We start from the raw sequence: 24,796 nt of genomic DNA, 5'->3' as shown, positions 1-24,796 counted from the left end.
AAAATCATTGGTGTATTGTATCTGATGAGGACGAACGTGGGGGGAGTGAGAGAGAGAGAGAGAGAGAGAGACAGACAGACAACCCTTCCTAAACTCTCAGGCATTCAGCCTACACCTTAGAATATAAAGGTTTGATTATTTTTCTTAGGTTACAAAATAGTTCTCACAGTGTAAGAATGTACATGGATTTTAGACCTTCTGTAAGAAGCTGGAATAACAGATGTGCACTTAAATCTTCTACCCACTGAGCAACATAGGTAGCAACAGTGTAAGCCTCTCCATGTACCAGGCAATGTGCTGAGGTGATGTGCCTCAGCTCTAATCTGGATGGACCACATTTAGGGGGCAAGAATACAGCTGTTATTAATAGTCATTTTAGTTTATCATGTTGCATAACAGACCATCAAGGCCACATTGATTTGCTACACAGTGCCCCTTTGGAATAGGAATTTTCCTGGCTAGGCTCTACACACAGGAAAAAAAGAGTATATCCCACAAATAAGCCACCAGAAAAAAAGTCATACTTTTTTTTGTCATTTTAACTTGTCCTCTGTTAAAGGGCCCGATCTTGCAAAGAGCTAAACATCCTCAAATTGCACTAATTTTAATAGGAAAGAAGGATAAATATCACCATGGAAAAGCAGGCCTAATTGCCCCCTCCGATGAACAGGCCAGAGTCACACACATAGCTGTTTTGTTTCTAGAGTTCTTTGACTTGCTCTTGATGTTTTAATCTTGATTCTCTGGACTATTTCCTCTGTGTTTTTCTAATTGTACTTTGTGTTCCAATCCACTGCTATTGCTTAGGCAGGATTTTCAGGTTTAAAACAAAAAAACAAAAACAAAAAACCTTAGTTAGCCCTAATCAAGTCATAGTTATGGATCTTCCTTTTCAATATTTGTAAGGGATGTTTGCGTCTGCAGTTAAAATAAGCCATCTGCTCCTCTAATACAACATTCTTATATTGTAAGAGGCTCTGATGCCAAAGCAATGGGTATCATACGCATGTCTAAGACAGACCACAAAATTATGCTGAAGGATGTTTTGCTAGCAGCCATTTTCCTTACCTTTAATGTGTTTATGTATATTCAGTGCTTTGAAGAGGTAGGAGTGCTAGACAAGTACTAAGATTTGTTTTTAAATTTGCCCTTTCAAAAATAATCACAGTGTTATCACTGGGGCAGTTACTCTGTATGCAATCAAACCAGATTGGGCTCTCTCTTCACTGTTACCCATTGGAAATTCTACACAACTCGTGTACTCTAAAAACTGCATCACGCCATCTCCTATATTGAAGGCTTCATCACTAGTTTCTCATCCACTGCCTATGGAGATTCACTAGAAGAGTCAGTTCAAAAGTAAACCAAGGAGGAAATGAAAGCAGTACATGGATTTGCCTCAATTTACTTCATGTATTTGGACTCTTTTTCCAAGTTCAATCCTATTCATTTATAGCTTGCCTCCTCATTCCTTTCCACATTCTCTCAGAAATCACAGTACTAATTGCTGAAAGGGGGGTCCCCACTCCTTTCAAACAAACAAAGCAATCTCTACATGTATTATTTTTAATATACTGTAAAGCTCCCGAGAAGTGCAAGTTAACCGCTTTATTTACCTATCGAACAGGGAGAGCAGGACAAGGATCAGTGGAGACTTTCCCATACTGCCCCATCTATTTTACGTGACCATCAAAGACCCACATTCAGGTAGAAGGGCAACAATTTTTGGCCAAGAATGAACAGGACTGAGTTTCAGCCTTACGATCTGTAACCAGCCTGCTGAGGCACTGTGTCCAGTTTCCCTGCCCCAGCTACACTGCACACAAAAAGCTATCAGAATCTATTCAAACTGACAACATTTAAATCCCAACATTTGCCTATTAAGATGTTACCCATGCTTCCATCAAGCAGATCTCAAATCTTTTATGAGAAGGGACTGCACTACTTACACACAGTATGCTGAACTGAAAGAGGGAACTTCAGAAAACACCCTCTCAAATCTATTTTGTGATGCTATATTTTGACAGACCACATTTTAACTCTCTTAATTACACAGGGGAAGGAACAGGAAGGGAACATTTCTTGAACAATACAGTTTCACGCTACAGAAGTGATCTATTCCTTAATGTAATGAGATCAAATGTCATTCAAATGCACATGGAAAACACCATATGGACATATACCCAGTAGTGTCATCTCCCTACGGAACCCATCACAAGGCACAAGATTCTGACATGGCTAGCACTTTTTCCCCCTCCTTCACAAAAGCAGATAGCTCTATCTCCATCCTCTATCATCTAGGCTGTTCCACAAAATGCACAGCTCCAACGCCATGGTGTTTGAGTAATCAATCATTTAGTATGCCTTGGAGCAGAGGTGGGCAATAATTTTCCAACAGAGGCCACTTAATTTTGGTACAGGTTATGGGGCTGGCTCCAATCCCTGCTCCCCTTTCCCCCAGAAGGAGCAGGGCCTGAAGCAAAAAGGGTCAGGGTCAGAGACTAGCATCCCTCCAGAATTGTCTGGGGCAGAATCTTTGAATTAAAAGCACAGCAAGGGGTTCATTGCCCTGCTACTACCACATTGCCTGGCAGCTGCCGAAGGTTGCCGTGGCTATTTAAAGGGCTCACAGCTCCAGCCCTGCAGGGGTAGTGCATGCCAGGGAGCTGTGAGCCCTTTAAATAGGATCCTGCTGCCTGAGCCACTGTCTGGAAATTTGGTGACATGGGTAGCAGGATATAAATAGAAAGTGGGGCAGAAGTCTTAGCTTGATCAGATCTGGCCCATGGGCTGCATCTTGCCCAGCCCTGCCTTGGAGTCTCACATGACTTTGTGTTTCATTGCATTTGATATACTTTTAATATAAATATTAGTATTGTAACTATCTATTGACCAATTTTTCCTTATAATGAAAGGCTATTTTAGATTCATCTTCATGTAAGACAGTTTTCCCCTCAATCATAATGACATTTGGCATTGCAAGACTGGCGTATGATTAGCCCATCCGAATAGCAAACGTCTGCTCTGGCAAATTATGTTTAAAGCAAATCTACTTTGTTTAAGAGTTTGGTGGAAGAGAAAAACCCACCCACTCTTGCATCACAGATTTCTAAATTGTTGAGGAAGAATATTAATTGAGAATTTACACCGTTTTTCCTGAAGCTCTGTTACCTAAGGGTAAATCCTAATTTTCTACTTGCAACACACTAAAAAAAGTTCTATTAGTCCATTTCAACCTCATTTACAGAAGTGTTTAGAAAACAGTGATGCTTAATCAATTCTAAAGTATGTTTTCAGTTCCTCTTCAACATGTAATACAATCGTGGATATGCTTCAGTAGATAAATCTGTGTGCTCAGTTGGAAAATAGCTATTTACTTTTTGGTTTTGGTTTGTGTTCTGTTTTAATTGTTCTTTTTAATAATAGCTGGTCAGCTGTTTACAGTTACCTAGCTGCTAATGGGAACACAGACATCATACAAGGTCCACCAAGTATGAGGACTACTTTTGGACACCTGCTTAATATTGAAAGGCTAAGTTCCAATAGAGTTAACTTTAAGACAGTTGGAACCAAACAAAAATGTGGAGCTCTGATATACAGTGCACTAGGGTAAGCTTTAGGCAGATTAAAAATTGAAAGTGCTAAGTAGAAGCACATAACCCCAGTTTATGGAAGAGATGCTAGTATAATTAAAAGTTTTAGCAAAGAAATTCTATATTCGTAGTTTTCATATAGCACTTCTACAATTAATGTGACTAGCACTCTTCAAAATGTATTTGTGGTAACATGTTAGTAAAGGACATATTAAGAATTTTTTTTTTTAAAGAAATGCATGATTAAAAGTTGACTCATCAGGTTTCTTGTCAGAATTAGGTTAAAAAAAATCCTTCACTCTTCCAAAGCTGCTTTCTTAGACTTACTCAAATGTCTTCTTCTGTACATAAGAGAGGATTCACTTGGAGATAAGATGACCTCTTTTGCTTAGGGGAAAATTATGTTTGATTTTTTTAAAATCCCTATTTGATTTTTTGACATAGCACTTAATTACTATATTATTTTCCATGTGTGCACTGCTATAAAGGACAGGGTTTGTTTTTTTTAAAAGTTAACTACGAATGCACTGATAGTCGCTTTAGAAAATTTAAAAGATAGGTGAAGTGTAGCTAAAGATAAATTTGAGATGCCAATTAAATTATGCATATTTGTTTTAATAGTAATTACACATTAAAAATTGAAAAATTCACCCCTTACTGCAATCCAAATGATAACCGGAAAGTTGCAGATACCCAGAGGCTTTACCCAGCATACTGTTTTCAGATCATCAGTTCTTTGCAGAGATTAACAGAACTCTGATCTCAACAAAGCTAGTTTACATTCATAATAGCCAAAAGTATTCTGAAATCTATGTGCACACTCCAACTGAGCAACCCATTTGTTTAGATTTGAGAAGTATTTCAGTTTGCTTTAGTTGGAAAAGGAACAAGCTGATGTTTCAGTGCAGCAAATATTGAACGAGCTGTTGGTCTAGTGATGTTTTCTGAACGCATTTCAGTTATACTCAATATGATTATTAAATCCAGGTTGGAGGGCGAGACACATAATTTTGTTGTACAGTAGCAGAAGAAAACAATACTTGGAACTAGACCAACAGCTGGTTTAGTAATTACTGCAATGAAACATCATGTTGTAACTTTTCAAAATAAAGCAAACTGAAACACTTCCCAAAATTAACTAAAATTTTAACAAATCTCAACTTACCTGCTGTTACGGTCGGTGCTCTGTTCTGCTACCAAAGATTTTTTAGCCTTTTTATCTAATCCTGTGTTTGAGATATTATTTCCCAGTGGGCAAGAGGCATCATTACTTTTTCTTGCTAAGTCTGTTTGCCCGCCTGTGCTGTGTGCAGTTTTTGGAGTACCTCCACACATCTTTTTAGCGTAGATGTACTTTCCCAAAGGTTCTTGAAAATACTGAACGTAAGAGATAGGCTGTAGGGCTCAGCGTCCAGCAACCACAGACATTTCCTCACGGAGAAGAAATTTAACCAAGTCTTTTAAGCCATCCACGGGTTTCATTTTTAGAACAAGAGTAGCATGTTCCATCAGTAATTCTGGGAGACAGCTGCATCCAATGTAATATAGTATATTTATCCCAAATAAGACCACCACAAAGAACTCTGAAATTTTAAAGCCCATCCAAGTTTATCTCCTGCTTCTGTTGCTGGAGTTTTTCCACCCAGTGCAAAGCGGTCAGCAGATACAGCAGCTAATATTGATTTGAACTACCTTTGTTTCCTGGTATGTGATTATGTAGCTGGCAATTATTTATTTGGTCACAAGACCAAACCATATGGCCTCTGAAAGAAAGAGCATAGGTGATTTTGCACAGACTCACCCTTAGCTGCAAGGTTGTTCTAACACTGGCTGCAACACCCTCTTAATGGCTCTCATGTGAGCAAGTGTCATCTGACAACTCTTAGCAACCTCTTATGGCTCAGTACCATACTTCAAATGCAAATAAAAATCTGTCATCAATACCCTACAGTTATCAGTAAGGAATGATTAACACCAGCAAACACCCCAGAATTTTTGCACAGTAATGGTTTTACTCTGTAAACAGTCTATATTCATCTAAGAATCAAATGCAGCTTTAAAAAAGAAAAAAAAAAGCTTTTCCACAAAAGGCAAATCTGTTCACCCAATACAATTGATAGGTAATATCTTATGAATATGCAGGATGTAACTTTTCACTTTTACACTTGCTTAAAAATGTGTCCCTTAAAAACAAAATAAAATAAATCATAATAATAAATAAATACCAAATCAGAGTTGTTATAAATTAGTACAACTAAATTACTAACACCAAATTGGAGAAACCAATTAAGAACTTAAAAAAACCACAGACTTTTGTTTTACAGCAAATGAGTACCGAATCTCCTCAAGGGTACAGGCCAAGAGGACACAGCTTGTTTTCTACAAGATCAACTAACCTCATCCCTTTAAATAATTGTCCCTTCCAGCTTAAAAAAAAAAAAAAAAGGATTCCACATAAAAATCCCAAGCACCCAATACAAGATCACCAATTTCCACTGAAATATTTTGTAGTACTGGCTACAATAAAAACAAAACCCAAGTTCAGCATTCATAAAACCCTTTTCATCCACAGACCTGAAAGCTGGGTATTATCTCACTGGCAGCCCCCATCAGAACCTCCCACCCACTATAGATCAACACCTCCCACTCTGTTCCCATGCTTCCCACCCACCACATTCAGCTGTTTCACACAAGCGGGCAGGAGGCGAGGAGGGAGGGAAGAGGAGCAAGGATGCAGCATGCTCAAGGGAGGGGGCAGAAGAGGGGTGGGGCCTACAGCAGAGCCAGGGATCAAGCACCCTCAGCACTTTGCAAGATCAGCACCTACAGTTAAAGAAGAGTCCATTCTGGTCAACCCAGAGCAATTCACAAGTCAAACTGTACTGAACTCCATCTTCAGGCTCTGTCTCTGACTTCCTTAGTCAGTTCGCAGTGAAAGAACCAAGCTTATTCCAGAGTCCCCACTTACTCCCTCACTTCACCCCTCTCAGACTTTTGTTCTCAAGGGGGGGGGGGGGGGAAAGAGGTGTCTTCTCAGTTTCTCTATGGAGAGTGCCGCTCCAAGTGTTATTTGAGCTCCCGCTGCCTCTCCAGACCCCAAACTGATCTGGATTTAGGAGTCTTAAATTACTTTTCCTGCAGAGCTACAGTGAGTAGCAGCTGCCAGAGCCTGGCTTGAGCTCTCAAGCTACTTTCAACGCAGACCAGCAATGGTTAACTGTGTAACCGAGAAAATATTTGTCGGCTACATGGTTAGCAGATTACACGCAATTTAACATCCCTACTCCAGACACCTCTGATTAAATGTGAATGGCCATCATCTTGGATACATCAAGTTATTAACATTTTACCAGCCCAAAACTTCAATACTGGCTCACCACTTCCTTTATTTAACCAATTTTTGAAGGATACTCAATCTGCAACAAACTCTAAAGATGACATCAATCTATGGGAGGGCAGAGAGCGTGCATAAACTGTGAATCAGGAAAGCCTCCTAATCTCCATCCATAATCCATTGGAAAATGGAGGTTAGTCATTTATTTTATAGGACTATTTGACAGTATGTCACCTGCTCTGTGTGTACATCACTTCAAAACCTAGATAGACCTAATTTTCCTCTTTACTTTGATCATTTTTATAATGGCGGCATTGGATATGCATAATTAAATCTCAAATGCAATTTTAACACACACCTCCCAAATACCTTGCAGTAATAGGATATAAACTTCTGTACCAAACAAAACTATCCCTTAAAGTTCAAGCATTGTTTCAAGATTTATTGTAGATTCTTCATTCACATCTCTAGTAAGATTTTCTTTCACACATCCTTTAAGGAGACAAACTAGAGATATCTGTAAACAAGCAGAAACTTTCACAAAATTCCTTGCCAAAAGAACAAGCATGATTCAGATTCACACAAACAGCAAAACCAAACAAACTTCTCTCCTTTTAATCATATACTATTACACATTGGCTTGTTCTCCTAAAACTGAAGCAGTAAATGCAAGAAAGCTAGTTAAAAAGTAGAAAGTAGTACCAAGTGGTTTGTCGTATATGAATAATACAAAAACAAAACAAAACATAAACAAACGTCAGATTCCACTTCACCTAAAGATAGATATCCTTCTATTCCATTTGTTGAACAGTTAATTTGGGATGCTTAAAAAAAAAAAAGTTTACCAGTACATATTGTATTTCCCCAAAAGGCACTTCTCCCCATAATCACCATGCATATGCAAAATTCTAACACTACAGCTGCATTCTTTTTTCTTATACTTATTCACCTAAAACAGCCAAGACAGCATTCAAGTCAACTCAGTGAACAAGCCACTGAAACTATATAAGCCACCTCATTTAACTCTGATGCATTGTTACCAGTTTCACACAAGTTAGACCAGATCCTTTCTATATTAGTCACTCAAGTGCACAAGCATGTGATTTTCCATGTAAGCAGGGGCGGGGGGGGGGGGGGGGGGGTGTTACAGTGAAATGAGGAAGTTGTTATGGAGAAAGTTCTTACTATCAGATTAGAAATAACAGAATTACTGAAGGGGCCGGCAATGTCAATTTCAGAAAACAATATTTTACTTTACTAAATGAAATACATGAGAAGTATTCGATGACGTTAGAAGTACATATTTCTAGGGACCACTTGCTTAATACAAAACACTTCTGATATTGGTGTTGGAGAAGATAGAGTACATTGAATCTTTGCCAGCTTAAAAATTAAATTTTAACTATCTTTAGATTGCTAAAAAACAGTCCCTTCTCTTCTGAAACATAAAACTGTTTATGTTTCTTCATCTCCAAATTAGATTACCAGAACTCATTCCCCATCGGGTAAAACACAGTGGTCACAAATAATAAGAGAAGGTGTAAATAAATAACACTTCCAACTCCACCAACTCTCTCAGTTTCAAGAGAGTTTCAAGTCTTATCCTAATCTACAGAATGCAATAGTTTGGGACAGAACTGCAAAAAGAATATGCAAAACAGGAATAGTGAAGCTGAAGACATCCTGGACAAGGCTCAAAGGCAGACAATGTTTTCAACAGTAGCCCCAATAATGGAATTTCTTGACAGAGAGAACACTGAGTCCAAGCATGGCTGTGTTCAAATAAAAAAGTAAACACATTTTCAATACCAAAATAAGGGCCTTGCAGGGGCATAGTTTTAATAGGTAGAATCTTAATATGGAATAAAACGAAACAAAGGCTGACAAAAAGGTTAATTACAATTCCATCTTGATCCCAATCTTTTCTGGACAAAGAAAAGTTACATACAAGCAGACATAACTTCCTTCATCTAAATAAAACTGTTGACTGCTACCCTCACAAAAGAAAGGTTTTTTTAAAAGATTGCATCTGTTACTAGCTGTTGGTTTATCATGAATTTCTGTCATGTGTTTCTCAGATTTTAGTTCTGGAATAAAAACAACTTGAGTTTCAAAAAAATGGCATATTTACTTTTTTTTTTTTTTTTAAATGGTTCAAAGTACATGTTTAGTAACCAAGTCCAGCCTTTGGCCTCTAGCACCACATTTCAGATGCGTCTGGATACCAAAAGCTTGACTAAAGCAAGAGGTATTTGTTCTGTTTAATGTGTCCCAATCAGCAAGAGAGCTCCACCTCCTCTTATAGTCAGCTCTCTCTCTTGGTCAATGGATCAGTCATGTGTTACTTGTTCCAGAGTGAGTCACGTGATCAGGCCAACTTCCAAAAACACAGCTACTAAATAAAACACACTGCCAAGGAACAACTCACAAATACGTTTGCCAAAAATTGACATGTGGTAGAATCTCTTACCCTATCAGCTTTTACTGCCCATACACTTTCCGACCTGACCAGCTATTTTAACAAGTATAGTGGGTATGTCTACACTACAAAATTAGTTGAATTAATTCAGGTTGATTTTTAGCATCCAAATTTACAAAGTTAAGATTCAATGTCCTCACTGGGCACATGAGGTCGATTGAGTGTGCTCCCAGTACTGTGGCTACCTTTGACTTTGATAGTTCCCACAGTTCTTGTCACCCCTTTGAATTCTGGGTTAAGCTCCCAAAGCTTGATGGGACAAATATTGCAACAGGTGGATTTGGATACATTTTATCAGTCTCCCATAATGAACTTATCTCCTCCTTCCCTGCTTGAAAGCAATGGCAAACAGTATTTCGTACCTGTGCTCCCCTCTCCCCCAATGGTTATCCATCCAAACACCATAGTAGGGCAAGCATGGACACCGGCTCAGCTTCGAAGTGCTATGGCAAACATTGCCGACCCCACACCCGTTATGCTGTGGTCTGTCCAGAGCCTAGCCAGGAGCTGCTGGAGAGAGGAAGAGTGCTAGGAGGCTACACAACACAGACACGTATGAACCCACTGAGTGGAGCAATTTGCAGATGCTGGCAGCAGTCGATCCTGTTGACACAGTGGAACTCTGATCTAGTCCCATTAGACAAGCACAGGCTGGTGGGACTGCAATTATGCAGCTAAGGAATGAAGTTCAGTGGCTGCAAAACATGTGCATGCTTAAAGCCACTTTTATGGAACTTTGAGAATTACTTTCCCCCGTCCTGAAGCACCGCAATACCAAAACGTAGAATCTTGCAATGCCAGACTGCTACCAGTCTGTTGGGACTCAATTCGGAGTGGGTAAATCTACAGTGGAGGCTGCTGAGATCCAAGTAGCCAGCGCAAACAATACCCTTCTGCTAGGAAGCACAGCGACTCTGAGAAATGTGCAGGACATAATGGAGGGCTTTGCCATGATCAGGTTCCCTAAATGTGGTGGGGTGATAAGGATGTGTGTTCCATCTATCTTGGACCCAGACCACCCTGCCAAGGAGCACATAAACCAGAGGGGATACTTCTTGATAGTGTTGCAGGTGCTGATAGATGAGTCTCAGTCTCATCCTGGGTCTTGCAGTCATGTTCCCTGCATGCTCTCCTCTCCTCATGCTCAGTCTATATGATCGGCAAGATGATTCTCCTCCATGCATTCATTCTGTCACCATACATCTAAACTACATCCCTTTTTCGATAAAGGGATGTAAATTAGACATATCGAAATTGTAAATGAAGCCAAGATTTGAATTTCTCACACTTCATTCACATACTGGCAGCCACGGCTTTTTTTTTTTTTGACCAATATGCCCCATTTTGAAAGATCCTGTAAACCTCAAAAATGAGGTTTATAGGATCTTTTGAAACAGGGCATTTCTGTCAAAAGATCCCCATCTTGACTGGGGTTTTTTATTGTTGTTTTTTTCGAAGAATGGCTTTTCAAAAAAAAAAAAAGCCGCGGCCGCCATTATGTAAATGATACACAGGAAATGCAAATCCTGGCTTCATTTACAATTTTGATACATCTAATTTACATCCCTTTATCGAAAAAGAGATGTAGTTTAGATGTAACTTCAGTTTGGGCAGACTGTACAGGTTGAATCTCTGAAATCCAGGACTCTCTGGTCTGGCAACATTCATGGTCCAGCTGTACCAGAGAGCCTCAACTAGCCAGGTTCAGAAGTGCAACCCGGACTGGGCTGGTAGTGAGGAATGCATCCCTGGCCAGGGCTGATGGCCAGGAGCTCAGCCCCGCTGAGGCCGGTGAGGTGGGGAGTACAGCCCTGGCCGGGGCTGACGCAGTGGGAAACAGTCTGGGTCGGGGCTGACGCGATGGGGTATGTGTGTGCAGCCCTGGTCACAGTTGGTGGAGGGGAGCAGCTAGAGTTAGAAGCAGCAGGGCCGGCCCCTGTAGGTGTGGCTGTAATGGCGGAGGATGCAGCCACAGTCAGGGCTAGCACGGTGGAGAGCTGGAGGCAGCGGCAGCAGAACCTACAGCTGGATAGGAAACCTTGACCTCCCCTCGTGTGGCAAACTCCCTGGTTCGGGACTACTCAGGTCCTGAGAGTGCAGGACAAGGGAGGTTCAACCTGTATTTGCTCATTAAAAATGTCATCCTGTGTATGTTTTTTCTGTCTTCTGATCTGTGATAGCCAAAGTGCGGGAAGACCTGGAGGAGTAGATAACAGACTAACTCCATTCTGTATGCTAATGAGTTCTATCTTCAATGCAGATGAGGCTGGGGTGTTTTCTTAATTAGTTTAGGTGGGTCTTTCCTGGCCGTTTCATTGCTTTCTCTGATACTAGTAGAGGCCTAGGCGAAGGGGGGAGGGGGAATAGAGAATGGTTTTCCATGAATGTCACTCCCTGGCTCCCCAAGAGCACAGGGATGGTACGTAACATTTGTCCTATTGATATGTTGACACTGTGGCTGTTGGATGGTAGAACATAACAAGTAACTTGCGAAGCAAGACTATTCCACACATTGTTAACACATCAGAGGAAGGAAGAGAGGACAAATGAGAATAATGTGTGTAATACTCTTGAACGCTTGGGGATATGTCTACACAGCAACATTATTTCAAAATGACTATTTTAAAATAACTTAGTGTCTACACAGCAGGCAGATATTTCAAAACGATGTTGAAATACTGTCAAGCTGGAGGACTTCTTACTCCAACTCCTGTAACCCTCATTGTACTAGGAGTAAAGGAAATCAGAGGCAGAGTGCTCTATTTCGAAATAAGTGCTGTATAAACGCTCCCAATTTCAAAATAAGCTATTTCGAAATAAGCTACGCAATTGACATAGCTCAATTTGTATACCTTATTTCGAGTTAAACCCTGCTGTGTAGATGCACCCTTATTGATTTGTCTATATAACAGACGGGTGGACACGGACACAATTAATTTTAAAAAACCCCACAAAGACAAAGAGGGACACATACAAAGCCCCCGACAATAACAAAAACAAAAAACAGAAGTCAGCCTCTTCTCCACCACCACTCCCTCAGCACAAAGATAGCCATCATGGAGATGAATACCAGGAAATCCTGAAGCAGATGAGTGAAGCGATAACTGCAGGCGGATATAGTGTCAAACCCACAATTTTTCTCTAGTTTTAGCCAGAGATATACTTTATTCCTCTTGTTGTTTTTATGACAGTTTGCCTGTTTTGCACAGAACATTCTCTTTAACCCTTTCTTGTAAGGTGGAATACTGATAAAATATCCTATAAATAATATTGAAACTTTAAGGCTTGTGAAGAAGTTAGACATGCATAATCAGTTCCAGGACAAACATAAGCATTAGGGCTCTTCTGCTGCATCACCCTAAACTCAGTTGCTAGAGTCTTTTTGAAATGGCAAAGGAAATCCACTCTGGAATCCAAAATGCTCACTGCTGGATATAGGATCAGTTTGCCCAAAACTACATGGCCCCTAACTAAATTCAGACAAGTTATGAAGGATTTCAATTCTGCTTTAAATAAAAGTTTGATATAAGGTTGGACCTCCCTGGTCTGGCACCATTGGGATCTGACTTGTTCCGAATGAGGGAATTGGCTGAATATGGGGAGGTCCCCTACCACCAGCCTCTTGGCCCACTGACTCTCCCTGTGGCTGGCTCCACTCCAGCCCCACTGCCACTAGGCTGTTGCCAGGATTGGGCGCACCAGGCTTGCTAGGGTTCCTTGTGGACAGGGCTTACTAGCTGCTGGTGGCTTGACTGCTTCCCTGCCTGGCCATGGCTCACTGGCTGCTGCAACCCGCCAGGGCTCCCCAGGGATGGAGGTCCTGGCCATCATTGGCCTTGCTGGTGGGGTTCCCCACTGCTGGACTTCTGGCCAGCTTGCACTCCCCAGTGCCAGGGCTCTCTGGTCCAGCAACATCCACGGTCCTTCCAGACCACAGATGTTGCTGGACCAGAGAGTCCTGGATGCAGGAGGTTTAACCTATATTACTTATGAAGTTGTATGTTTAATTTAAAAAGAAACAATATTTATGAAGTCTAAGTATGTAATACACATAGCCAGATATTTATTCTTGTATTGCAATATGCAAACTACTGAGAATTTAAATGAGAAGTTTTATAAATAGAGTGTTTAACAAAAATTGTCATCTTACACTCAGATGCCAAAATGTGATATAACCCAAGAAACTAGTCAGTATTTTGGAATTTACTAAATGTCGGAATAAAAACCATGCAAGGCTAACTACATCAAGAAGGCTGATGCGTACCTTAAAATGAAGAGGTCAACTTTGCACACATGGAGAAAACACTGTGATTTAAGATTTTTCTCCCCTAAAGATTGCAAAGAAATATATGTCTATGTAGACAAGTGTCAAACATTGGCAACTCTTTTTTTGACTGTAGTTAGGGAAGGGCATTCAGTATAGCTAGAGTTAAAGTTTCAAAAGCGTACTTCCTGCCAACTAAAAATTTGTTAGAACAGCTGGCCAAATCTCCGTTTCACATCATCGTTATTTTAATATTTCACTAATGACAAATAAAAAGCCACTGCTGCACTCAAATATCTTGCCACTATGCCAACACCCCATTTTAATACAAATATAGTATTGTTCCTTTACTCTACTGGAACTAAGTTCAACTCATAGGTGCAGATTATGCTCAACACTTTATCCAGTGATTTATTTTATCTTTAAAAAAATAGGATGGATAAAGTTGCAACAGTAATTTTACCTATAAATAAAACAATGTGCATTTAAGAACCAGATACTTATCTCAAATTTGAAAATTCTTCTTCCCATTTTCTTCCCTGTTATACCATTCATTGCTGACTAATTTTCCCATTAAGATCAACCCAAGATAGGCATTTTGATTTGTCTCACTTTAATGGCAATATTGCTTTATTTAGGCAGAAAAAGAACAAATTTGACTGCATTATATACTTTTCTTCTCCAACTATTTCCTGTTGCACCCTTATAAAAAAAAAGTCACATGTGGGTGTTTTAAATAGAAGAAAATTACTTGTTTTTGGAAAATTTCTGGAGGTAAACAACTGTTTGATCTGTCAGGGAATAGGTAGATTCATCTACATTCTGGAGTTTCCCAAAGTACTAGAATGTCATTGATTTAGTTACTTCTCTACACTGGGCTTAGAACCATGTCCAAAACTGCTTTGAAGCACAGCTGTAGCAAATACAGTGTGTTGTCACATGCAGGCTTCATAGTTAGAGTTGCCAACTCTCAAGGAATTAAAGACTGTGTCATGTGATGACATATCCAGGAATACAGCCAACTCAGAATTGGTAACCCTACTTATAGGTCTTTTCTTGATTAGGGCTGCTTATGCTTATTGGCTAGTCAACTAGTCACTTCCCCCCTGTTGCTGCATCTATCAGAGACAGGCAGCAAGGGGAGGGGAGCAGGAGCTAGTGCTGGCGGGAGCTGGCCTAAAAGCTAGTTCCCCCCAGCACCATCTTCATGGGGGGAGAGAAGAGAGGTAGAGGCACAGTGGAAACGGCACCAGCAGGGACCAAAGCAGTCTCCATTCGTGCCAGCTCTGCTGCGATTCTGCTTCTGAAATGTTCAAGAGCCCTGGTAGGGCTCTTGTACATTTCAAAAGGAGAAGCCCCATCGGAAGCCTGGGGCTCTTGTACATTTGAAAGGCTCAGGCATGGCAGGGAGCACATGGCCAGTCCCCCACTGGCCCCACACTCCCTACGGGGCTTCCACTTTTGAACTGTAACAAGAACCCGGGAGGACTCTTGCTACAGTTCAAACGTGGAGGTGCCCTTACTGACTAAATAGTGGATGGAAATCCTATTTGATTAGTTAACCTAAATTTAACAGCCATACTCTTGATGGGTAAGAGGGCGTGTTTTCCCCATTGCATTAGTTTGACCTTTGAAGAACTCTCTTAATGCATATAAAGAGAGGGTGAAACCTCTGAATGTGTATTAGCTGGCTGGGATATAAACTAGTCTCCTCCTATTCTCTCTCCCCCCCCCCCAATCCAAATAAAAACTAGGGCAGCTAAAACACAACTTCAAACATGGTAGCTTACTGTGATTGAAAAGGCATCTTAATGCTTGTTAAGATGCTAGATAACCCAATTGAGTTAACATGACTGAAAATTCCACATCCTTCTTAGCAATCATGATAAAGCCAGAGTGTTATATTAATGTGTATAAAAAGCCCTGGCTGCATTCACAACCTAAGCTATAAATAGTCTTTAAGCGAATTTACTATTAAACCCATCTTCCAGGAATCCACAACTGTGTGAGTTGCACTGAGTTAACCAGTCCTTCTGACTTCCAATTTTTCCTTAGGAACATCTACACAACATTCTCAGTGCTTTCTTCCTATGCATCAACTGCCCTATGAGTTAGCGCAAGACGTAACAGGCAGTTAGCCATAATTTGCAAGCAACTTCTTATAATGCTCTCTGCCCATGTTTGTAAATTTAAGAGATTACCTGAGCATTCAGAGTCCAAGATGATGACAGCTCTCTGTTTGAAATCTGGAGCAACAAGTTAATCTAAACCAGCGTTTCCCAACGTATGGGTTGGGACTCAAATATGGGTCACTATTACATTTCAAAAAGGTCGCCAAGTGTCTCCCCAAGTGGCTCTGCCCTCCCTCCTCCCCCAGTTTTTGAATTGCCTTGGGTCACCAAGTCTTCCTGAATTGCCAAAATGAGTCCCCATCTGGAAAAGGTTGGGAACCGGTGATCTAAACAAAAGTTAGCAAAAACACAGACAGTGGATTTAATGCAAACAAATAATTGTGAATCATCCATTAAAAAGAAAGAGGAGCGGAAAAAGATTAAATGTATCAAACCAGAAGTGTAAGCAATTCATTAACACTGAACTTAGTCTCACAGCATTTCTGTTTCAGCCGAACCAGCAGCTTGTTTACAGGGGTGCTGTGAGGCTGATTTCACTATTATAACTCTGCATCTCTCTCATGCATGTTGGGCAGAAGAGGACATAGAAATAAAATGGGAGTAAGAGTACCTAATTGACTTAGCTAGTTTCACAATGCTCACAGCATAGGTTTCACTTCACTGTAATCTCTCTCCTGCAGTGGGCAAAACAGAAATTGCCACTGATGGTAGTAGTAATGTCCATAGAAGACTGCATTTAATAGCCAGGGACCAACAACACTCCATACATAAAAAAAACACCCTATCTACATACTAAAGTGGTCTTATAAATACACAAGTTTGCTGTTTTGTAACACTTTTTAGTTCATATCTAGATGCACCAGTAAAGCTCCGGCCCCAGTGCAGATGAAAAGACACAGTTATTGCAGCGGAAGCAATAAATCTAGCCTTCCCATAATGCAGTGCTTCTCTTCTCAGTCTGTATTAAGGTCTGTACTTAGCGCTTTTCAAAGTGCAGAGAAGTGTGTGATAAACGGGGACACATGGGGCACATCTACATAGTAGGACAAAAGCCGAAATAAGCTATGCAACTTGAGCTACATCAATTGCATAGCTTAAAATCGAAATAGCTTATTTATACAGCAGGAAGTCCAAGAAAGAGCACTCTTCTTCTGACTTCCCTTATTCCTCATAAAATGAGGGTTATAAAAGTCGGAATAAGAAGTCCTGAAGCTTGGCATTTTGTCATTATGTCAAAATAACTGCTTGTACTGTAGATCCAGACTAGATTATTTTGGAATAACACCAGTTATTCCGAAAAAACACTGCTGTATAGATGTACCCACAGTTATTGAAAGTACATATACATGGATGACTACTAATCTGGTTATATGCAAAGACAATTCTAAACAAAACAAAAAAAAACAAAAAAAACAAAGTCAGAAAATGGCATATTTTTCACAAAAGAGTGAAAAATAACGATTGTCTAGGATTCCAGGAATAAGATTTACAAATTTCCACTGAGCTCCTCAGTGGGGAGAAAGAAAAAAAGACAATAGAATCCCAAGACTTCTTCCAGGGTTGCAATTAAAATAGCAGAAGGGGGAAGGTAAGCAGAGAAAAGCAGTTAACAGTACTCCTGGTGTAAGTCTGGAAAAAAATCAGAAATCTCCAAAGGCTCTTGTTCAATTGCGAAGAAGGTAGGAAGGAAATCCAAATGGTTTTACAGAAAGATGAAAGGACATGGTCCAACAGGGCTGAAGAAACAGAGGACTTGCTTTTTCAGACACCCCCACAGTGGGAGCCCAATTCTGTCTAAAAGAACCTTATTCATCATTTCCTTATTAGGCTATGTTTTTGAGTGGAATTGTTTGCAATAATTTCCATGAACCAAATGAAATGCTCTGCAAATACTATTATTGGGGTCAGAAAGGTCTTGTACTGTACTTTACCTGCCAGTAAGCAAGGTCACAACACAGGAAGTCTCTTCACCTTTTGTCCATTGCTTCCAACTGGATAGTGTGAGATGAAATCCAAGGCCACTTTCCAAATGCCTTCCATAAGAGGACCCCTTCAAAAGTCATTCCTAAACTCTTTTAGGGATTTAGGGACAGATTTTTTTAAATTACTTATTTAATTACCTAGTGGTATGTCTGACTACTGTTGCTATCAGGATATCTATGAACAGCAAGAAGCCCAGTGATATTATACAAATACTGTACATAGAATTGAATAACATAATAAAACATCCATGTACCCCCAACAAACCTCACTATTACCTTCTTTCCTTTTATGAAAAGTGGAATATTGCCAGCTTGCAATGAAATGCTGTGAACTACTGCTTAGCAAATGGGATCTCCCCAAGCATTTAAGCACTATGACCAAAAGAATTACTTGTTTCAACTGCCAAGTGAATGATATCTTACACCAAAGCTAACAAACCGTTACCAACTAGAGATCCTGCACAATTACAATACAACATCCATTCCATTATGGACACCAGAACTACCAATGAATATCTGAAGCTGAAATAGTTGCCTGTTTGCCAGTTTGAAATCCAGCTGAAACACCATGATCTCATCTTTTATAGCATGCAGGTTAAATGACACTATATCCGCTTTTACAACATCCTTTCACTCAATATCCCAAGAAAGAGATTTTACAGATGTCATGAAGCAGAAACCGCACACTTACCAATCTAAATGTAATCCAGGAACAGGTCTGATTTATTTTGCTTTACACATTCTGACATGTTATATAAACTGTTAGCTTCACTCTTGTTTCCCTCTTAGTAGATTTTTTCACAACCTAAGCCCTCAGCTTCCTAAAGACAGATTCAATCTATAGAGCTGAAAGATGCAGAACAACATTAATATGAAATCCTGTTTCAGAGCCAGAACAGAACTACAATTGCCATGAAAATTAAAGCATGATCAATTTATCCAAAACCATAGTCATTCATTTCTCTAGAGCCACCCACACATAAATGTTTCACTTGGATAATTAGTTGAAGTACATGAGCTTCTAGCTGAATACATTAAATTATGGTAGGAAGCTCCATAACTGTAGTCCCCAAGATTTTTACAGAGGCCAAAACATGTGAGGTGCTTTTCAGAACATGTAAGAAGATATAGCCCCATCATCAAAGACCTATAAAATATAGTGATAGAAGTATAGCCGTGTTAGTCTGGTGTAGCTCAAGCAAAATGCAGGACTATGTAGCACTTTAAAGACTAACAAGATGGTTTATTAGATGATGAGCTTTCGTGGGCCAGACCCACTTTGTTTGTTGAGACCATGGTGTAAAGTGTCGAATTTTAGCATGAATGACAGTTCAGAGGATTCCCTTTCAAGTGCAGATTTGAAAGGTCTTTGAAGCAGGATGCAGGTGAGTAAGTCGTTGAGACAATGTCCTTTCTGGTTGAAATGGACAAACGTCCATTGGACAAACATCTCAGACACTTCGCCAAAGGATCAATGCCCACAAAACAGATATTAGACAGGATCACAGTTTCTTGCCGTCTCAACGACTTAATTACCTGCATCCTACTCCAGAAGCCTTTCAAATCTGCACTTGAAAGGGAATCCTCTGAACTGTCATTCATGCTAAGATTCGACACGCTACGTGTCGGGCTCAACAAAAACACCAACTACCTTACCCATTACAAAGATAGCTTCCCCAATTATCACCTCTAATACCATTAGCTCACAGACATTTACCTTTCCCCACCTCCAATATCATTAGCTCACAGACACTTACCTTCCCCCCCCCACATCCCCCTTCTGTTCTGAAATGTGATTTGTCCTTTTCATATGTGTTCACTTTTTTTTTTAAATTGTATCCTTTGGTATATATGGTTGTGACTATTTTCTTCCACTACTTGATCTGAGGAACTGGGTCTGGCCCACGAAAGCTCATCATCTAATAAACCATCTTGTTAGTCTTTAAAGTGCTACATAGTCCTGTGTTTTGTTTCAGCTACACCAGACTAACCCAGCTACATTTCTATCACTATTTTAGTAGAAGTGTGATTTAACCGGAAAATTCCAAGCTGTTTGCCATGTTGGATGTTTCTAGAAAAAGAAAGTTTAGCTTAGCTAATTCTTATGGACACATGTAATACCATTTATTTTGCTTGCCACAACTAGAGAGAGGAATTTAGAATCTGTCACCCAAGTACACAATACGCAAAGCTTCAGTAAGAGAAATCTAGAGTTGCCAGTTGCCACTGACAGTCATTTTCTTATTTTATATTACAAAATACATGCCCCTTATTTTGGAAAAATCACGAACAGACGATAATGGTAATGCCATAACTAATCCCTATTCTGCTTCATCATACCTCAGCTTTTCCAAGGAAACACCAATCTACACTTGTTTTCTCAAAAACCAGATGTGCCAATGAGTACAAAGGGACTTAATTTTGGAGTAAGAGCACTCTAAGCACAGTCAGTCTTAGCTTTTTTGGTAACTTGATTTAAATCATTTTATTTATTATTTAAATCGCTTTGATTTAAATCAGTCTACCCTGGTCTCAATCATGGGATCATTTCCCTCCGTTCCAGCTTCATGTTCTCCATCCCTGAGAACTTCATCCTCCTTAGCAAGGAGGCTTTCAGAATGCAAAGGCTTTCAGAATGGGGTGGGTACGCTCTTCTGCATGCTGGAAAGTCTCACATATGTACGTCTCCAGCTCTCCGACTCCTCCAGTTCAGTCACTCTATTCTTCACAGCCTGCACTGGCTCAATGAGAGCCTTGCCCGTATGCTGCATTCACTGCCACAAAGCCTATCAGGTGCGCTGCTTGTATATCACTTACCCAGCAGAAGAGGGGAAGATAACAAGATTCTACAACCGTGGTATCCAACCATTGGCTACTGCTATAGCGAATCAGCCACACTCAGCCAGCCAAATAGTCACATGTGACTAGTGTGTTAGTCACCATGGTTCTAGTCAATGTCATGGATGCAATCCTGTGAGCAAAGGTGAAATTTACAGATATTGTATCAATTTCACAGATTTGCTTAGGAAAGCTAGGAGAAGCAGGAAAGGCAATCTTAGTAACTTAAGGGTTAGAGATTGGGGGAAGAGGTAAAACATTGCAGACATCCTCTTCGCTCCCAGTCCATTCCAGCCATACGTCCCCATTAGTACAAAGATCTTTTCCAGTGGACTTTCTGCTGAACCATGTTGAGCTAGAGCCCACCAAATCCTCAAAATATTTAGTGCTCGCTGTTACTGCTCATCCTTTGAAATTCAGTAGCAGATGACATTAAGGGTTTTCAAAGAATGTTTGGGATTTGAGGGTTCAGTTAAAAAAAATCAAAGGCCCTTATTAAAATAGAGAAGTGTGGGTTGTGTACAGGAATAGAACTGTGAACCACACGTTACCATCATGCATTTCTCTAGGAAGGGAAGTGTTGATCACTGAAACATTCCATGGACACTGAGGGGGGGAAAGGCATAAATAGGCATATAACCTCAGAATACAAGACAGAAAAGACAGATTATTTTTTAAATCTGAGGACAGGACAAGAGATAGAACTGCAGAACAAATGCATGCAATTAAAAAAGGCATAATTAAGAATAACTTGCTAATAACGTTAGGTTTTTTTAATTTAAACACAATATTTCAGTTTTCAAAACTGAAATTCAAGAGTCTCAAAACAACAAGCCAAACAAACCCCAACCCAGAATATATAAACGCTGCCAGAATCTCCATGCTGACAGGTTCCTATTAATTTCACTGGATTCTGCAGGAGACTGCTCACCTAGAGCTACTTGCAGGAGATTCAAGCCTTAATTTTAATGAAAATGCCCCCCAGGTCTAAGTTTAAGTCCCTACCAACGGGTCTGCATCTTACTGTGTTTTGATCCCCTTGCCTAAAAGCAATATACATTAAAACCTAAATTTTCAATTAAGAATCTAAGTACGTACATGACATAAGTTTTCCCTCTTCTCCATACTCCCATTACCACATGACTTTTGTCTGCATTATGAATTAAAGGGACAATGAATTCTGGGCCTGGCCATCTGAAGTCTTCCCAATCCACTAGCAACACTCTAGAAATTCTTTGGCAATAACATCAGATCCCCAGTGTCCCATCACATTTATAGCAATCATTTTAGAATCCAATATATAATCCAAACCTGACATTATCCAGTGTTGGCTCTGATCATGCAACATAGTTCAAGCAGATGACATTTGACCCATGCAGAGCACCTCTGAAGTCAAAAGGGTTCTATGCTGGTGGTCCCTGTGCTTATACTTAGTCATTTGTTGAATGGGGTCTTCTTTGTCTGATTTTACTCCGAGGCTAGGTCTACACTATGGGAGGACGGTCACAACTCTAGCTATGTAAATAACGTAGCTGGAGTCAACAAACCTTAAGCCGAGATTGGTGCCATCTCCACAGCGGGAGGTCGACGGGAGAAACACTCCCATCAACTTCCCTTACTTCTCGTGAGGAAGAGAAATGCCAAAGAAGGCACTCTTAGCATTTGATTTAGCGGCTCTTTACTAGACCCACTAAATCAAATCCCAGAAGATTGATTGCCAGAGCGCTGATTCTCCAGTAAGTGGAGACTTGACTCTAGTTTCGCTCCCCACATCATTTTTAGTATGTCTGGAAGTGAAAGTCAGGACTCTTATACATTTCTATATGTTGTCTACTCACAAGACCAAGCTAGTCATGGTGAGTAGTCACATGAAGGTTTGATGGGACACATATGCAATACCATTTATTTTGCTTGCTACAACTAACCTGGTCTTGTGACCAGATAAGGTATAGAAAAGGGATCCAGAACCTTAACACATAACTTGCTTATAAATACAGTTCCTGCAGGTTTTTAAAAAAGCCACAATTAAATGCAGCATTACACATCCAAGCAGACCCCTAAAGGAAACCCTATACATTTCATGTGCAAAAATTAATGAAATCATTAGCACCTAAAAGCAATGGAAGGCATGGAGCTCCCTGCTTTTCCATGAAATTAGAGGTAACAAAATAGATGAATAACTGGATTCAAGGTAAGACATTTCACCTCATATTTGAAAATAAAGAAAACAAGATTTTAATTCAAGTCCTCCAAGTAATAAAATATAAACACTAAGAAAGGTGCATGCATAATATTTTCTATATTATTTTATTTAAAGTCTGGTATTAAAAACTATACCAGTTTATGCATATGAGATTTGAAATCCAGACAAAATGGCTGAGGCATCAAAGAAAAGAAAAAGAAGCAGAAGAAAACAACTATATGGTACAATAAATTTCAGTTGCTTCTCCCACTACTCTTCTGCAGTTTTTTTCCTGTACTATTTAAGGACTATAGTGGTGAAGTGACATCAAGCCATTTTGTTTAACTTGGGAACACATGCTCCCAATTTTTAATTAATCTAGTCCATAGTGAGACTCGATAGTGGTCAGTTTTGCTGCTCATCTATTCTATGCAATATATTTATAGTTATAGCAACCAGTGGCCATGCTACTGGGATCAGCTGTAACATGCTGAAAAGTCTAGAGAATTTGATGGAATCCCAGAAGACTGAGAAACAGTCTAGAAGCTTGAATATTAGGAGGTTAGGTCTAATACTGACTACCATAAAAATCCAGGTAATAAGGGTTGTAGACCTACTCAGTGAGAAAAGATGGTCTGAGCCAGTTGTCCAAATTGCGAATGACCAATTCCACACCTCAGAATCCATCATGTTCACCCAATTTTCGACCCTGAACCCAGGCACCTACACAGACAAGGCTAGCAGAATGATTTTAAAAATTACTTTACAGAAAGATGGCAACGAAACACCTCCCAAACATGTATAAGTATCTGGACTAGTAGAAATCTCAGTCATCTCGAAAAGCCATTTTTCCCAAACCAGAAAGGCCAATCTAAAATTGCAGAATACTCGCCAGCAGAGACACCAACTCTCTTATCTGATTCTAAATCAAAAGTGCTGAAGAAAACTATTGCAATACGATTGATACCAAATCTTAACGCGCTTTACATTCTCAATGCCCGGTGTGAACGTGAGCAGATCGATACCAAGCGTGATCAGAAATGACCAGAGCTGGGGAACGTATGTGCGCGCTCCGGCTCCGGGGAAATGTACACACCCCTTCGGTCCTGCTGGTGCCCCTGCAAAGGGCTTGCTTTTTTAGCTTCAAGGCTCCCCCACCCTCGTTGGGAAGGTGATGGTCTTTTGGTAATATCCCTGGCATGAATGAAACAGCTTCTCACCTGAAGGCAGGTCCTTCCTTAGGGGCCCTGCTGGGGGGAGAAGTCGAGCTGCTGCCCCTTTTGTTGAACAGCTTCTGGAGCAGAGTAGGAGCCATGCTGCCGCTTGCTGTTACCGCCGCCCCTGCTCACAGGAGCCCCCAGTGGGGAGCGCACGCACAGAAGCTCAGCGGGCTAGGGACAGTAAGAGCAGCGGAGACAGCATCCCCGCTGCAGCGTGGCCGCCCAGCATTGCTCGCGGGAGGGAACCGCTGCTGCGGCCCCCACGCCCAGCGATGGAGGGAACCGCCAGCTCGTCATATGACTAGAGAACAAACGAACGGACCCGCCGCCTAGGGGCGCTGACAGCTCCCTCCCGCGGGACGAGCCCTTTAGCCCGGAATGCTCGGGTCCGAACGCGCAACACCCATGGAACGTTCTCCATTGGATACTCGGGATTCCAAGCCGTCCCCCGACACGTGGTCAACAGCCCGAGTTAAAGGGACACGAGCCTTGTTTTAGGCCAGGGCTCTGAGGTTGAGGTATTTCAATGGGAAGGGGCGAGTAAATAGAGGCTGTCTGATTCATTCCGAACCAATATTTTCTCTCCCTTCCTGTCCAGTGAAGTAAACTATTAAAACGACGCACAAAGTGACTTAACAGATCAGAGGTGGGTTCCCCCTCCGCCCCCATTTGATGATACTGAAAAATCTGAAGTGCACAGTTTCCTTAACATTAGAAATAGCTCAAACCAAATACATGGATCAAAATAATCCACTGAATATTGTGAAAAGCT

The 24,796-nt window shown here is 40.6% G+C and overlaps 1 protein-coding gene across 6 annotated transcripts in view; it reads right to left on the bottom strand.

Annotated features, from left to right (window-relative positions):
- Positions 1-24,423, bottom strand: part of FNIP2 (folliculin interacting protein 2) — a 72,107-nt gene extending 47,684 nt beyond the window's left edge. For 2 of the 6 annotated variants that reach the window (XM_014572962.3, XM_006121871.4), the window contains exon 1: positions 24,025-24,423. In XM_014572962.3, the coding sequence (XP_014428448.2) occupies positions 24,025-24,119 (95 nt within the window). In that variant the 5' untranslated portion in view covers positions 24,120-24,423. Of the gene's footprint in view, positions 1-4,758; positions 5,369-5,989; positions 6,221-24,024 lie in introns of those variants that run through there. The other 4 variants (XM_006121870.4, XM_014572963.3, XM_075930138.1 and 1 more) reach the window with 3 other exon arrangements.
- Between the last annotated feature and the right edge of the window lie 373 nt (positions 24,424-24,796).

The sequence above is a fragment of the Pelodiscus sinensis genome, chromosome 5, assembly GCF_049634645.1.
Source record: "Pelodiscus sinensis isolate JC-2024 chromosome 5, ASM4963464v1, whole genome shotgun sequence".
Lineage (NCBI taxonomy): Eukaryota > Metazoa > Chordata > Testudines > Trionychidae > Pelodiscus > Pelodiscus sinensis.
Note: the sequence above shows the minus strand (reverse complement) of the source record. Positions and strands in the feature narration are given on the sequence as shown.